The 16,995-nt window shown below is 32.2% G+C and overlaps 2 protein-coding genes and 1 pseudogene across 2 annotated transcripts; 1 reads left to right on the top strand and 2 right to left on the bottom strand.

The window, feature by feature from the left end:
* Positions 1-264: 264 nt before the first annotated feature.
* Positions 265-829, bottom strand: LOC104732925 (uncharacterized). Its single transcript, XM_010452528.3, has one exon. It carries the CDS (start codon positions 772-774, stop codon positions 436-438), a length of 339 nt encoding a protein of 112 aa, XP_010450830.1. The 5' UTR covers positions 775-829; the 3' UTR covers positions 265-435.
* Positions 830-6,442: 5,613 nt separating this feature from the next.
* On the top strand, positions 6,443-8,018 carry LOC104732923 (F-box protein At5g39250). The gene is made up of 2 exons (XM_010452527.3): positions 6,443-6,646; positions 7,025-8,018. Exon 2 carries the CDS (start codon positions 7,034-7,036, stop codon positions 7,787-7,789), a length of 756 nt encoding a protein of 251 aa, XP_010450829.2. The 5' UTR covers positions 6,443-6,646; positions 7,025-7,033; the 3' UTR covers positions 7,790-8,018.
* A 2,692-nt stretch (positions 8,019-10,710) lies between these two features.
* On the bottom strand, positions 10,711-11,859 carry LOC104732922 (expansin-A25-like; annotated as a pseudogene).
* Between the last annotated feature and the right edge of the window lie 5,136 nt (positions 11,860-16,995).

Raw genomic sequence — 16,995 nt, 5'->3', positions numbered from 1 at the left:
TGAAAACTGTACATGGCTACATTCCAATATATTATTTCAAAAAAATTAATTTATAATCACATCTATAATTGTTTTCTCAAGATTTTTTGCCTTCTTACCATTTAGACAGTCTTGATAATTACCAATTGAAATCTCTAATTGTCTCATTTGCAAATAAACAGCCTTGATAACTATCAATCAAAATGACAATTGGAAAAAGCGATGGAAAGATATGGTTAGAACAAAACAGTGTTTTCACATGTCGTAGAACAAAAGAAAATAAAATACATGCATTATGGTGACCGATTTCATTTCTTCTTTCGTCAAATATCAAACATTATACATCATCGACTACCTAAAACCATATAGGTTCAAAATACGTATTATCAAGAAGAAGAAAAAAACTGGATCATAGAAAAAGGAAAAAGAAAATTTTCATAATTGAAAATATGAACATTATAAAACAAAACTATCTTCGGTCTGATCAGATGATCCATAGATTTCAATTAGCTTTTGCAACACCACGACTTGTGTCCTAAGCCTGACAATGTAATCCGCAGTTTCTTGAAAGAGCTGTTCCGTCTCTACACTGCCGGAATATTTCTCCACGTCAGCATCTTGACGACTCTTCTCCGTCGTCTTCGATGGAGGAGGAAGAAGACTCTTGAGCGCCTGAAGCTTCTCCGTGAACATTTCTCCGCTACGTGATGAAACATTCGGTCTTTTGTTTACGAGTTTCTTGCTTCTTCTTCTTTTTTCTCCTCCTCTGGATCTTTGAGTCTTTAAGATTCTCATCGCTAATACGAAGAAGAAGAAGAGAGGATTAGATTTTTTTGTTTCTTTTTTTTTTTGTTAGGAAACTAAAGAAAGAGAGAGGATCAGGGTTTATGTACGATTGCTATTTCCTATATGACCCTGAAGTTAGTATATTATTACGATAGTACCACACTCGTGGTGGTTTCATTCTTTCGTTTGTCGTTTACTTTTTCTTGGGCCCTTGTGGTTTCGTAAGTAAAATAAAATATCTCAGATAATATCTTACTATCACGTGCTCCTTGTCTCAGGGGAATAATCGTTAACCTTTCTTCTTTCAGTAAACTGATTTGATAGAAACATATTTAATCAACCATATTGTCCATATCCAATATATATGAATGTTTGAGAGACATTACGAATGTTTACATATTGTTCGGTTGACAGTTAGAGCAATTACGAAACGAATAACATGTCGTTAATCGAAATCTTTGGTTGTGTAATGTATCACCAACAATGGTCAGTATATATATAGACCATAGTCTTTTTCATGTTTGAAATATAAGATCTGATATTGTGAAACTAAGAATTATCAAAAAAGTCGAGAGAGAAAGTCGAGCGAGTGCATCTCACGCGCGGCGATTTTTTCTCTCCCAACACTTCTTCTTCTTCTGAGCACAAGCTCGTGCACCGACGATGGGTCCTCCGTCAATTCCGGTGACGGTTAGGACCCCTCAGCCCATGGTTCTTCATTCGTGACTCTTTGCATGCGACCGGCGACACTGATGGACGGAATCAAGGGAGCTGTGGAGAAAAGAAGAATCCGCGAGATGCTGATGGTAAGAGCTCTACCGGAGGCGTTGCTACGCGGAGCGGAAGAGGGAGATTCACGGCGAAGAGCGAGAAAAGAAGGCAGATAGATCGGTAGACTGGAGATTCTGGAGGCTTCACGGGATCAGTGATGATAGGGGAGGTAGTCTCCGATCCGGCGGAGCTAAGCCACCGTCGAAGGTCCGCTTATCTACTCCCTGCTGCCTCTCTCTCTCACGACTGAGCGTGAAAACCTCCTCGACGAAGGGCAGATCGGATCTCTTCCTCCTTCCCAAGACGGCTCTACGGTGGCAGGATGGCATCGGATCTTGGATCACCATCTCTGTTCGGTTACCGTCGCTCAGGCTCACCGGAGGTCCTGTTCCGGCAGAGTATCCGCAAATATTGGGCAGCGGCTGCAAGCGAGTTTTTCGTTTGCAGATTAGGGTTTCGCGGGTGCCGGTTTAGTTCGGTTTGTAAACCCGGCCGGTTTTGTTTCCATCGGTTTAGTTGGTTAATTGTAAATGAGTTGAACCCTTATGGGATTCTGTATGGGCCTACTCCGGAAATAGCCCATTGGGTATTATATTTTTATAAATTGAATACCCTTTAACAAAGAAAAACAATGGTCAGTATAAAAAATATTACAGGCCTTAACATATGAAGAAAATGGTATATATGTTATTTCTGAAGATGTGAGAAGCCGGATAAGTAAGCAAAGAGAGAAGTGGGCGAAGAGTGCGCATTTGCCATATGACAGTAAAAGCTGAGCCATCTGTGACGGCACATGATCATATATGTTTTGGCAGTATTATTTTCTTTATTTTTCAGTTTTTCCCCTCCACAGTTTTATCCATAATCCATCAATTTATTAACATATATATTTTACTTTGATATGATACGTACGAAAGATGTTTACGATTTTTCTAATCAAATGTTTTCCTTTCATTTGACCAAAGAAATGTTTTCGTTTGATTTCTTTATTGGACCACCCTTAATTTGTCACGGTTGGACCATTGATTACTTTAAGATTTTGTTTCTTTCAATTTATTTAACATGGGCGATAACTCTTGTCTGTTTCATGATATTAAATGACATAATATCTTAAGACAAACAAAATATCTTAATTAACATAATATCGTAGTCGATTTTTTTGTATAAAATATTTGATTGGTTAAATTAATCAAAAATAAAAAGAAAACTAATAAGTTTAGTAAAGTTGAAAATAAAAAGTTTAGTAAAGATGAAAAGATAACTTAATATGTATAATTAAATCCTATACAACGCCTCGCATTTAAATCAAGCCTAATTATTTTTTGTAAAACTCAGAATTTTCTAGGAGTTAATGAAACTCAGAAGAAAAAAAAACTATGGAGGGGTTGCATGTGAGCCAGCAAACCCTCATAGGACAAACACGAGAATTTTGAATAAGAAAAAAAAAAAACTAAAATTCCTTTTTTTTTTCTGTTGAAAGAATTTGAGATATGAGCACCAAGATCTTGAATCGAGACCGGTTTGGTTATTTGAAGAGAGAAAAGGGCATGTGAAGGCACATGGGAGAAGGAGACAGAGAAAGAAGGCATGGAAGTGAACAGAGAGCATGTTCTGTATATTCCCTGCATGCACATAACTTCCTTTCTGATATATAATCCTAATAAAAAAATATAATTACCATGATTTTTTTAATATATGATTAATTTGATAACCCATAAGGGAGATGACTCTCTTTTTATAATTTCGATTTGGTGCACATGGTTTACTATCTAGATTTCAGGTTAATAGCATGTGTTTAGCTGTTCCTCCACGTGAATGATTTGTGTAATTGTGTACACTGATTAACAAGTTCAGCTTTTAGAGTTATTATTATAAGGAGTAATGTCATATTTCTATATTTTAGTCTCATTGTCACATAATTTATGTAGATGATTTAGTTGATCATTGTATAACCATAAATGTTATTTCTCAACGTGCTCGTACATGTTTTACATCTGTCTTCAAATTAAAATGTCGAACACTCGGTAATGAATTGACAAAAGAAATTGAAACGAATTTTATATATAATAACTGATTTTACTGGATTTATACACATAACAAACCTTATATTGTTCTTAAGGCAAACATTTTTTTGTTAATTGCAAAATATTAAACTATATTAGCTAGATTTTTTTTTTAAAAATAATTCTTTATATCTTAGCCAAAATATAAATGTTTATAATTTTTTTTTTTTGAATAATATAAATGTATATAATTTCTTTTGAGCAAATAAATGTAGATGTATATCAGTATATATATGTGTCTATAAAGAGGCGAGAGAACAAAAAGTTTTGGGTTTTGTTTTGTTCGTTTGATGAAAGTGGAATTGAGGGACAATATGATATAGGGAAGGGACAATCTATCTATTTATCTTCTTTGAAATAAGCAAAGAATTGCAAAGAAATCTAGATGTCGACGAGACATCTTTTCGTCCCCCTTTGTGTTTCCTTGATTACTCAACATTTTATTGTAATTCAAATCAAAATTAGCAGCATTCGACTTTATGGTACTAGGAAGTTCTTACAATTTTTGAGTGTCTTCAAACACTAACACGTCGTTTAACTTTTAAACAATGAAATATGGCACAATAGTTACATACATATAATTGGCCCACGTGAAAATAAATAAATAAACATCCAAATCAAGACGTTTCTCACACTAGTCGACCAAAAATATATGTTATGTATGAGGTATATACAATGAGTTGCTTTTAGTAATAAAGGTTGCCTTGAGTAACAAATTTATCATGTAGTGCAATCTGTAAATATCTATAATTTAGTAAAAATTTGTTAACATCAACTAGTAACAACAAATTAGTAGCAATGGTTACTTGTTTCATTAACAAAGTCAAAGAGAAAAGACTAATAGATTCATTCGTTTTTTGTTTGGGTTCACTTTTCCAAAGACAAACCAGATTAGTTAATTAGAATTCTAATTTATTTCCTACATATCTCGACCTTTTTTTTGGTAAGTTACATATCTCAACTTTTATTATTGATGTTTTCTTGCACATCTTTTTGGATTTGATGAGCCACAATAGCTTTTTTTTTTTTTATCATAAAAGTAGCACTTTTGTAAACAAATTATTGCAACTTGTACTATGTAAAAATAATTATTAAAACTTGCACTAATTTACTTTTTTCGACCAAAAAACTCTTTGTCTACAGATTTTCTATTGGTCAATTTAAAACACGAATACCAAAAAAAAATAATCTATCTATGCAATTTTGTTTGTGAACAAGTGCTATTTTTAATAAAAGGCAACCACCATTATTTTGACTCTTAGTGAATAAAAATACCTCGAAAACTTTTAGACTTTTAGTATGCATGCATATATATAAAGGACCAGTTATTATCTAAACTGCAACTAAAATAACACACAACCCCTATTTGTTTTCAAATCCCACAGATGTATTAATTACATGTAAAAATAATTTATATAGTATATGTTTACCACTTGGGATAAAGTCAAGTTACATAAGAAGAAAAAGACTCAAATTTCACGTCAAATCATCCACTTTTATTTCCTGAAAATATCTACTTTTCCATGTGATGTATTTTTCTTGTTCGTTCCACTTTATTCCCTATGTTTGTTTTCTTAAGAAGAACAAAAAATACAAGGAGAAGGGAAAAAAAAAAGAATATAGAGGTTTTGGTGGGGAAATAAGGTGTCCTGATACTAAAACACAAGTCAGTGACGTGTGACAACTGATCCCACAGTCTGACCTCTTTGCTCTTGTCTCCCATGCCCTTCACTTATTTGTCCTCTTTTCATGTTTAATTATCAGTTGCTTTTATTCAAATCAGTTTATGCCTTCATAAATTTTTATATTCCATACAAAAATATACTGCATAATCAATATACAATATGTTAAGAAATTGATAACGTCATCCTTAGTTAAAGTGTGTGAAATATCAAAATTAAATACCCATAATTTGTGACATATATACAACAAACAATTCGATGCAAATTAGCTTATATAGATCATAACTCTACTTCAATTTAACAATCATTTTCGACCACAACACAATCAGGTCAGGCTTTGTTCAATTCCACTTCTCCCTCCCTTGTTTACATATTTTGGTATCTCTCTATTCGGCTTCCTTCGTGTTGTGTAAATGCTAGTATTTCGATTACTCTTTGTTAATGTATATTTTAAACCATACCACCTTTTTGTTATTTTAAAACCATATATAAATTATATACTTTTTTTCTATGTAGAATCAAGATGGTACATTGAAAATACTAATGAAGGGGGGGGGGGGGGGGGGGGGGTATGCATTAAATAAAAAACGAATAGACTTTAGGTTTCGAATGGATGTTATGGTTAGTGTGGACTAATCTGTCAGCGTTTTCGTCCACTCTAATTTTGAGAGGACAATAAACCGTTACGTATTTAATTTATTTTAATGTAACATTGGTCTTTAGTTGGCCTGGAGTGGTTTTCTTCTGTATTTTTTGGTCCATTGCATAAAAAACTATAGTTTATAAAAGTAAATAAAAAGCAGTCCAGTTTCTAGACGATTAATTTGAATTAATCTTTTAAAGTTTTTCGTTACTGATATGGTGTTTTTGGTTTTGTTTTTTAACCTTCCAAAATTCATTGTTTTTCCCCTTTGCCCAAAGATCCATCTAATTTTTCCTTTTTATGATCCATCTAAGTACAGAGTAAATTTTTTCTTCGAAGGAATACCACACCACACTGCTTATCCCCAATTTTATTTAATCAAGTCCATTACGTCTCTTCTCTATCGTATGCAACAATAGGCCTATGCAACAACACGAAAAGAAATGAGAATTAAAATAATGTTATTGGGCTCCTCTATGGGCTAGTTATATATTGGGCTTCAGGCCTGTTTATTAGTTGTTAATTATTATCTTATTCTTAAATCATCATTTCTCTCCTCTGATCCCCCGTATCATCCTACCGAACACGATGATGGCTTCTTCTTCCCCTAATTTCTGAGAAAATTTTCACATATGAAAGTTTTCTTCAATTTGCTTGTCAAATCCTACTTTATCTAATCCAGTTCATCGTCTCCAGATCATGTAAAACAAAACAAAAAAAAGGTTAGTTCATTTTCGTATCGTTTGATGATAGTGAAATCTTCATCCTTCTGATTTGGTTTCGACGATGATCGTGTTCTGTTTTATTAAAATCGTGATTTTCGTTACTCTGTATTGTTTACAGTTCCGATTTGATCGATTTATACTGCTCTGCTGTGTTTCAAAATTGTTGTTTCTTCTGTAATGGATCTTACTCGCCCTTAGCTTTGTTCAATCATAAAATGATGAATTTTGATTGTTTCTTCTTAAATCATTGAAGAAATTGTGAATCTTTAGCAATTGGGTTTCTAAATACGAAGTTTAAAAAAAAAAGAGATCTTTGGTTACAATTAAGAAGTCCCCCATATGCTCTGTTTCTGATTTCAGTAATTGTGTGTACAGTTGTTGAAGATGTTATGTGAAGAAATATTGAAGAATGTGTTCCCATTGCTAGAAGGCGAAGATCTCGCGGCTTGTATGGGTGTAAGCAAACAATGGAGAGATATAGCAAGTGACGATTTTTATTGGAAATGTCAATGTGCAAAGAGATGGCCTTCGGTTTGTAAACGGCATAAGCCTCCTGCTGAGACATACTACAAGATGTATCAGATGTTTAGTAAGCGGCGGGTGAACCGCGCCCTCCCTCCTCCGAGGCTCTCCTTCGAGAACTTGGAGTTCTTTATCGACATTTGGTCGGAAGATAAACTTGTTTTCTCAGGGTTAATACCTGGCGTGGCTTTGGATAGTGGGATGAAAACGTTACCATCAGGGATCAGCAATGTTCTTAGAACTCACCTAGGGAGACCTGACTACAAGATGGTTGTTCCCGCTGAGCCAAGATTCACTATTCCGTTAAACCAGTCTGTTAGTGTCTCTTTGCTTGTGGCAAGGAATGATTCGAGTAAGGTTGCTCGGATCATCAACCGATCTGTCTTTGATTATATAGACCGTTCATCGTACCGAGCGCTTGCCTTTGAGTATCTAGACTTATCTCCTTATTACCCTTTTATATCCGGTATTCGAGCATGGATCTCTTTGCTTTTCATGGATGTCGAGGATATGAATGATGGCTTACTCGACGTTTTCGGGATTCAGTTGGATTTCAATGATGTTGCTGACACTAAAGATGAGGTTTTGTGGCTTCTTGACATGCTTGATTGGAAGTGAATACAAGCTTAAACACTCTCAGGTCTGTTACACACAATGACACAAACATCGTTTACGCCAAGTACTATTCTTTCTACTGCATATGTTAATTTTTCTTTTATAGTAGTTTTATATTTTTTGTTTCTCTTTTCATTATTTAGTTTTGGTTTTTTCATTTGCTGTAATTCAATTAACTCAAGTGTTCTTACTTACCGAACAATGGAAATAGAAAACTGAATAATTTCAACCATACTAGAAAGCGAAATGCCATGTCAAAAAGACTCAAAACTGTATAGTTTGTAAGTTCGACTTTTTTTTTCTTTTCGGTTTGGTATTTATTATATGATATCCATATACTATTTGTAATTCAGTTTGGTTTCAATTCGGTTGATTGCAATTTTTGTTTATTTAAGTTCGAGTTTTTGATGATAAAAAGTTAAAAACTTAAAAAAGAATCAAACATTGATTTATTGTTATTTTATATGACCACTAGAAAAGGACCTGTTCATTGTGCAAGTTCAAATTTTGTAAATAAAATTAAATTTAATAAAAATATATGAAAATTTATTGTATATTATTTGTAAACTTTTTTTTGGCTATAATAAATGATTTATATCCATACACAAATCTTTTATGTATGTTACTATTTAAAGTGTATTTTTTACACCTAGGTATATTGTATGTTACAAATATATTTTTTGAACAAATTAAGCCAACTATTATATGTCTCTTTACTTTCACTTTTGCATAGTTTTTTTAATCACTAAAATTATTGGCTCAAAAAACTTTGAATAAAAAATAAATTATATCGCATTAGTGTATGACTAACCATGGAGAGAACCTCGGTTCTGCCCTCCTCCCTTATGGAGAGAACCTTGCGTCCAACCTCCTCCACCATGGAGAGAACCTTTGCTCTGCCTTCCTCCCTCAGGGAGATAACCTTGCGTTCAACCTTCCCCACCTTCCTCTCTTGGGAAATAACCTTGCGTCCAACCTCCTCCACTATGGAGAGAACATCGGCTCTGTCCTCTTCCTTTGTGGAGAGAACATGTTTACATCTTTTAGTTATCTCAAAGTAGCTTGCTCCAGCAACCAATAAAACTAAAGACGTTTTTACAACGTCACAAAATCTTTTGATAGTAAATAATGTTAAATTTTCCAATGTATTTCATGGATGTTTCTTTGGCACATCATGATGTAGCCTCTGTCTCCAAGTTCCTATGGATCTGTCAACAACGATTTATGTTTTTCCAATCTATCTATGTTTGTTGTAGGCTTGTGTTTGATTAGACTATTTTATCCAACCATTAGGTTGATGGCATTCTCCTCTTTATCTCCTTTTGAGATTGAACGAATGGTAACAATTATGTTTGCACAAAAAAAAGGTCTATGACCAACCAATCAAGGTTGAAAAATTAGAAGAAAACTAATTTGACATAATTAATGAGATAATAGAAAATTATAAGCACGGTAATATATGAATCTCAAGTAATTCAAAGATGAAAATATAAATTAAATAAAACAATCTAAAACTACTACAATAAATTTTAAAATACAGTATTAGAAAAGAAGATGCACATATTAATCTTCCATTTTTTTGTCAACATATTAATCTTACATATTCCAAAATGAAAAAGTAGAAAGTATGAGTATATTTTACTTTTAAAAAATAAGGAAAATTTGTCTTCTCATTAAAAAAGTTTGACCAATAGAACAAAGTTGAAAGCAATATTTTTGAATAAATTATTTTGTTAGATGAATAATATGAGACGATCTATGTGTTATATAGAAGTGACTCAGTGAGTATTTACATTTTTGAGAATTAATAATTCTGTATATTTTCCTTAATCCCATTTCTATCTTATGAGAAATTTATTCCAATGAGCTCATTGTTTTTTTTTTAAAAAATTTCTTGCTTCCCACTTTCTGGTAAGACGTACAATCGTTCGACGATAAGAATGCTTTATGTTTAGTTGATCTAATGTTATATAATCTCTGTTGTTATCTTGCATTTGTGTATTCATCTTTTTTTATGCTACCTGTCCTGCAAATTAATAGAAATAATAATAACACTGTGAGTAATTTGTTAATCCCAAAAACCTTAGTTATTATGCATAAGAAACTTTGTTAACACTTCAAAGTCAAAGATTGCGTAGTCTACATTATGAAATTGAGAAACAAAACAAAATTCAAAGAAACGACGATGAAAACATGTGGTAATATCTAGGAATCTTTATATATAGTTGCATCAATTACACAACAAACAAATTGCCTTCAAGACTTGTTCAGTAATGATGAAGTGTCAAACAAAAGGTTACCAAAAAAAATAAAGCTAGTCAAAATTATTTTGTTTGGTGAAAAATATGGCATCGTCTATTTGCTTATATAGAGGGGTGTTCCTTTTCCTTTTAGGATTAACAAAGTTTTTTTAATATAATAAAATTACAGTTATCTTATGCATCGTTTTATTAAGTCTGAAAGCTGTGATTTCTGATCGTTAAAACTATCACGTGTCACGATCTGATGAGTTACTAATTTGAATATTTAATCAATAAAACTGACACGTGTCACGATCTGGTGAGTTTTTAACTTTAATCTCTGATCGTTAAAACTAACACGTGTCACGATCTTATGAGTTACTAACTTTGAGAACCAAGCTTTATATAATAAGATGACATATTTAGAACATATAATTTAAAAGTACTAGTATTTAATGATTTTTTGTATTAAAATAATGAAATGAAGCAGTTTAGAAACATATTTTGGTTCGATTCAGTTTAATGATTTTGGTTTTGTTCATATCGGTTTTCTTATCTTCACACCTCTATCTAGTTATCAAATGGAGGAATTAGAAGTTTAGAACTAACATAAATAATATCTCTTTTTTTTTTTAATTATTGTAACTAATACACATGTTGGTTGTAAGCCACCACTTTTAAAACAATTCATACTATCATTTTTCTTAAAAGTTACTTTTCCCATCATAAGTCTGTCCAAATCCCCAATTCGATGGCATCACATTAGTAAAAACCTTAGTAATCCCATCACTCGTCGTAACCATCAATGATAAACTCTGACCAGTCAGAGCAGCATTAGTGGACCAATTTTGTCCCCAATTTCTGCTCATTGTTATCCACCCGGTCTTACTTCCCTTGACCTGCATACCTGTTATATCTCAGGCTCCTCCTACGTTGTATGCCAAGATCATTAGAAAATTGGGGTTTCTTTTGGTTTCAAACTTGATACCTCCGGCTCTAGAACAAGGAACACGCCTGTATTTAATCGGGACAATCCCGGTTTTGTACTGGGCGATCTTGAGGAACATTGGTTGAGTGAGATCAAAGTGTTTGTTTGGTAGGTTGCACCAAGCGGATTCTGGTGGACATAAGTTTGTTGCTGTGATCTTGACGACCCCGGGCAAACACCCTTGTGGATTAGGCGCACACATGACTTCGTAACAAGCCCCACATGTGTACCCGTTGTTGAAGAGCACCGTGCTCAATGCCACCGTGGCTAGACCATAGACTGGTTTGTCAGTGTATCCACAAGCTCCATCTATTACATGTATTCAGAAAAAGTGAGTACCTGTATATAGTTTTATGTATATATATTTTTTTAAAATTATCTTTGGTCAATTTTAAATGCAAACAAAAATGGAAACGGAAGAATAAAATTTTTGGTATTTTGCATTATCCTTTGTAAAAATATTTCATGATCAAATTATTTTATATTAAAAATATATATATGAACGTAAATGCAATGGCAAATGCAAAAATTAGCATTTCAAACAGTCTATACAATATTTTTTAAAAAGCAAAACATCAGATTAATAATTAGTTCGACAGTATATTAGTATTATTTTAACTTACGTTGAGTGTCTCCACCATGGATATCACCGTAAAATGTGGCTCGTGCGTCATACCAATTAGTGTCGAGTCCGTTGGTTGGGATGCCGGGTGCTTCAGCTACATCATTAATCTGACCGTGACTCATGGACACGAACCACGTCACCGTTATTATCATAAAACATTCAACATAAATAATTTTTTCTGAGAGTTTCATGATATTATTAATTTATTATCCTCTTTTGTGATAACCTTTCACTTTAACTTTAATTTGTGATGAATATTGATGGGAGCAATATGGGTTTGGGTATATATAACTAGAGAAATAGAACTGATTTTTGTCATATCTTTTACAATATTTCCTATTGTAATGAAGTTTATGTAGTCAATCGGCATCTGAGAAGTGATAATGTTGCCATCTTTGTATATGTAAGATGTAAATAGGTTGTAAAAAGTCATGAAATGTTGACTTAAAATCTATACTATGAAAGACGGTCAACTCTCTCTATATGATTCACACGTCAACAATAGAGAGAGTGTCATATGTCAATCCAAATTAAAAATACCTAAATTTAAAGCAAACATATTTAAAATTAAAGAGGAATTTGAAACATCTTCTATGTCTTTTATTCTTTTTTCATATTACAAACAATTTCAATATTTATATAAGAAATCTAAAGAATTTTAGAACACGTTGATGTATTCTTTAAGTAAGTAGATGCATCACCAAAAAATAAAAAGATATCAAAAGTAAAACCAAAGATTCGCTTCGTCCTTTTAGGATAAACCATAAATATATGAACATATGATTTAGGCGTTAGAATTTTCTCAACAATTTGAAGAGTTACAACAGTGATTGGGGATTTGGTTAATATTGTAGAGAAATTCATGAAAGTGTGTCTTTAGAGAAATAATTTTTTATATATGAAAAAGATCAGAGTTTTGTTCACTATCAAATGAAAGATAGTTAAATCAATGATAGAATGTTGGTTGAGGAAAATACAAATAGAAAAGAAGAATAAAATTAAATTAAATTCTAGAGTTATATATATTCAAGAAATTGAATAGCTAACAGGAATGGAAGTTGTCTATCTTAATTATAACCATTAAAGAGTTAACCATGCTGCATGCAAATCTTTTTGATAAAAGAGAATACGAGAGTCCCATGATATTTAGTTGAGAAGCTTAAATACAAATGAAACAACCCGACCACAATCACAACCAACAGCGGAAATAACAATACCAATAAATATCCAATAATCCAATAACTAATAAAATAATAACCAGTATTAATTCCAATCATAAACTAATGATGCAAACATCATAAATCAGAGACCAGCAATCCTAAACAATATTCTAGGACTCAAGTCGAGCACCCTAACAGAAGCCAGACAACCAAGCGAACCACTAGAACATCCTCCTCTTCATTGCCCTGATTCCACGATCACACTTTGCCTTTACCTGCACCACAAACACAAATTGCAATGCATGAGTATTTTATAAGCACTCAGTAAGACAATCCTCCCATCTACTGGGTTTCACACACAAGCAATAGAGACATCTCTAACCATCAATCAACAATCAACAATAACAAACCAGGACACCGCATCGACTGATACCAATCATGCATCGACCGACACCAGTTGGAGGTTGCATCGACCGACGCAAGGTATGCGTCGACCGATGCAAGGTTAACTTGCATCGACCGATGCTCCCATTGCATCAACCGACACATGCTCGACATAACACAAAAACCCTAGGTTTTACGCGCCGTCCTCGCATTTGCATCGACCGACGCAAGATATGCATCGACCGATGCAATGCCGAGCATCGTCTTCCCCCGAAGCTTCTCGCCGGATCTTCGTTCCTACAACCACAAAACTCGATCCCAAGCCACAAGAAAGCTTCCTAACATCCCAAATAACCATCTAACAAGTCTATCAACACATAACAAGCAAATTAGAGAGATCTCTAGCTTAGATAAGCCATGGTCCAGCACTTACCTTTGCCAAGAAGATTCTAAACCTCAATCAAGCAAGAAAACACTTCTAGAAGCCTCCTACAACGTCCTAAGCCTCAGATCTCACCAGAAAAAGCCACCAATCCTCAGAAATCACCAAGAACGCCAAGAACACTCTTTCTCTCTGTTGTTTCCCTCAAAAGTGGCTAAACTCGCCGAATGAGACAAAACACTCGAGTTAAGGGTTTTCCCTAACCCAAAACGCAGCGTTTAACTTAAGTCAAAACGCAGAATGCTGAACCTGCATCGACCGATGCACTTACTGCATCGACCGATGCATTCCCCAAACTGGGATTTCGGTTCACGGATGTTACAACAAATATATCTAAATACCTAAGTTTTAGACAAGAATTGTAGGTTCTTTAAATGGTTTTATCTACCAATCAAATGTGCAAATGGTATGATTAATTTACTTCCTAAAAAAAATATGCTAATAGTTTTTGTCTACAAAAATCACTTTAGAATAAGAATTAGCTTTAAACAAAATTTAGTATTCTTTATCTCCTCACAAAAAATCTTAGTTTTGTTAGTTAATATATCATTTTTAATCTTTCAATTTGAAACTATAAGAAACAAAGAAGGTATTGCAATAAACGAGTGCCACAATTGGCGAAAATCTCAAACGTATCCATATGTTGGTAACTCTACTGTGAAACGAATAATCCCTTCTAATGTGTGTTATGATCATCTTAAGCCAGCTGAAGATGACAAGTTAGAGAAACTTATGGATTTCCTGAAGCTTGATTGTAAGTATTATCTTTATGATGATTACATTATGCTTTTTATTTCCTATTAGTACTATTAGTCTTATGATATAAACATTTTTATAGGGAGGCACATTTGCAAACTGAAAATGTAGATGTTAGATTTTATTGGCAGATTATGACACCAAGATCGGACTGGCCTACTTTTAATTATGGATGGTTGAAAGACTATGTGAGTAAATACATATTGGTTTTGATTGGCAGTTTTTTTTGTTTTATTAAATACATATTGGTGATGTTATGGTCATTTAGAATGTTGGTTTGCTTGTAATGAAGTGTAACGCCCGTGGTCCGATAAAATAAAATATCTGAATTATGTAGAAATCCGAATGAAATCAGTTAATTTCACTTGATTTATTAAGTTGGTCAATTTATTAATTAAGCCAAAGGAAGGGTTTAATTAATTATTGTTTAGTGAAAATCTTGGTTTGGTTAAATCATATATATAAAAGTAAGGTCTCAATCGTTCCTTATTGGCTGATTTTCATTTAATATATATATATATTTTTTAAATTTTTATTATTCTTTATAAATCAGAATTACAAATCCATAATTACACTATTACTTGCTACTATTAAATGCCCATATAATTCATTTTGAAGTTAATCACCCACTTACCATCATTATGATTTTTCTAATTGATTGTGTCAACTTTCAATTGACAGTTACATATTGTGCAATTACTACATATTTCCTCTGTTTCATAAAGAGTGTTATTTTGATACAATGCACACAGATTAAGAAAATTATATAAATTTCTATTTTACCCTTTATAAATACACTAAAACAACTTCTCTTTCTAATTAATAAGCTGAAATAGTAGGGATAAAAATGAGATTTAATATTTAAAACTAAATTGAAAATATAAAATGACACTCTTTTTGTAATAAAAAAACTGTATCAAAATGACGGGAATATGAATTTACGTATGAATATATATAATAATTACAAATCCATAATTACAATATTACTGCCTACTATTAAATGCCCATATAATTCATTTTGAAGTTACCACCATTATGATTTTTCTAATTGACTGTGTCAACTTTCAATTGACAGTTACATATTGTGCAATTACTACAATAATGTATGAAATTACGTATGTATTTTTTTTAAAAACTCGTAACCTACAGAAATCTTATTTGTTATAAATGGTTGCTTCTAGCTATCATAACCCATAGAAAATATACATTATGCAGTATACTCTAGCCTTTTTCTGGTGAAGATGATTTGTTTTTCTTTTCTTTTTTGTAAAGAGCTAATTTGTTACTTCTCTTTTCATATTTCTCTATTATTTACAGATTCTCTAACTCCAAACTCTAAATTTCTAATTTTAGATATAGAATAATGCAAGAGGGTCTTATACTCCCTCCATATCATGTAAATAATGTTTTAGCGAAATTTTTTTTTTAAATTAATTATTTCTGTTTTATATTTACTTATATATGTATTTAATTTTTTTCTTTCTTGTATTTTTAATTTTGTATGTAATATATGTTATTGTTGGATATTAAATATATTAACATAAATAATATTATTATTTATAAGTTTAAGTATGAAATAATAATAAATATAGAATAATATGCCATGTGAGATGAATTTTATTGCAATTTTAGTCAAACAAAATAAATTATAAATGTAACTCCCATAATTCTAAATGTGATGTAATTGCCATCAATTCTTATTATATAGATAATCATTCTCTCATATTGGCCTTTTCTCATTCTTCGTTCTCACATTCTCTCATATCTTCACTATTCCTCAAAAAACAAATTGTATTTTTGTTGTTGTTGTATAGGTTACAAAACCAGATGAAATATCATTGTAATAATTTAACATTGTTATTTAAAAAAAAAATTCATCTCTATTATCTAATTTGGGTTATCATCATATAAGTAATCATTCTTTTCTCCTCTTCCACCATATGTGATGAATTATTAAGTTTTTAATAATCATTGCTTACAAATTTAAAATTTATATTTTAAAATTAAATTCTGAGTAGATCTCAAAATCTTACAAAAATTTATTTTTCAGAAAATTTATGACTTTACATACTAATATTAGACAATAGCCTAAATAAAGTTAAAGTAAAACGTCCAATTTTTTTAGTGTTATAATAGAAGTATATATATTATATAGAATCATAGTCTATACACAATTGAATACTTTAAGATAGGCCTGGGAATTTGAACCAAACCGAGATTTGGGTAAATCGGTTCGGTTTAAACTAATTGACATAATCGATCAGAATGATTTCAATTTTGACTCGGTTAACCGAAAATTTCGGTTTGGTTCACTAAAACTGAACGGTTAACCAAATAAATGAAAACCCTAATCTAATATATTATCTAGCCGTCATTGTTCTTTTCTCCTTCCTAGTTTTATCGATTCTTCTTCTTCCTTTTCATCAAACAAACAGTTCTCTTATTCTTATTGTTTTCTTCTCTTTCTATTTCGATTCATTACCATTAATTATCTTCTCATTCCTCTTCGATTCACCATCATCTTCTTTTAATCTTCTTCAATCCATCACCCTTATCTTCTCCTACTTTGATTCATCACCATAATCATTTTTTTTCTTTTTTTCGATTCATCCTC

This window comes from Camelina sativa, chromosome 12 (genome assembly GCF_030686135.1).
Source record: "Camelina sativa cultivar CO46 ecotype springtype chromosome 12, ASM3068613v1".
Classification (NCBI taxonomy): Eukaryota; Viridiplantae; Streptophyta; class Magnoliopsida; order Brassicales; family Brassicaceae; genus Camelina; species Camelina sativa.
Note: the sequence above shows the minus strand (reverse complement) of the source record. Positions and strands in the feature narration are given on the sequence as shown.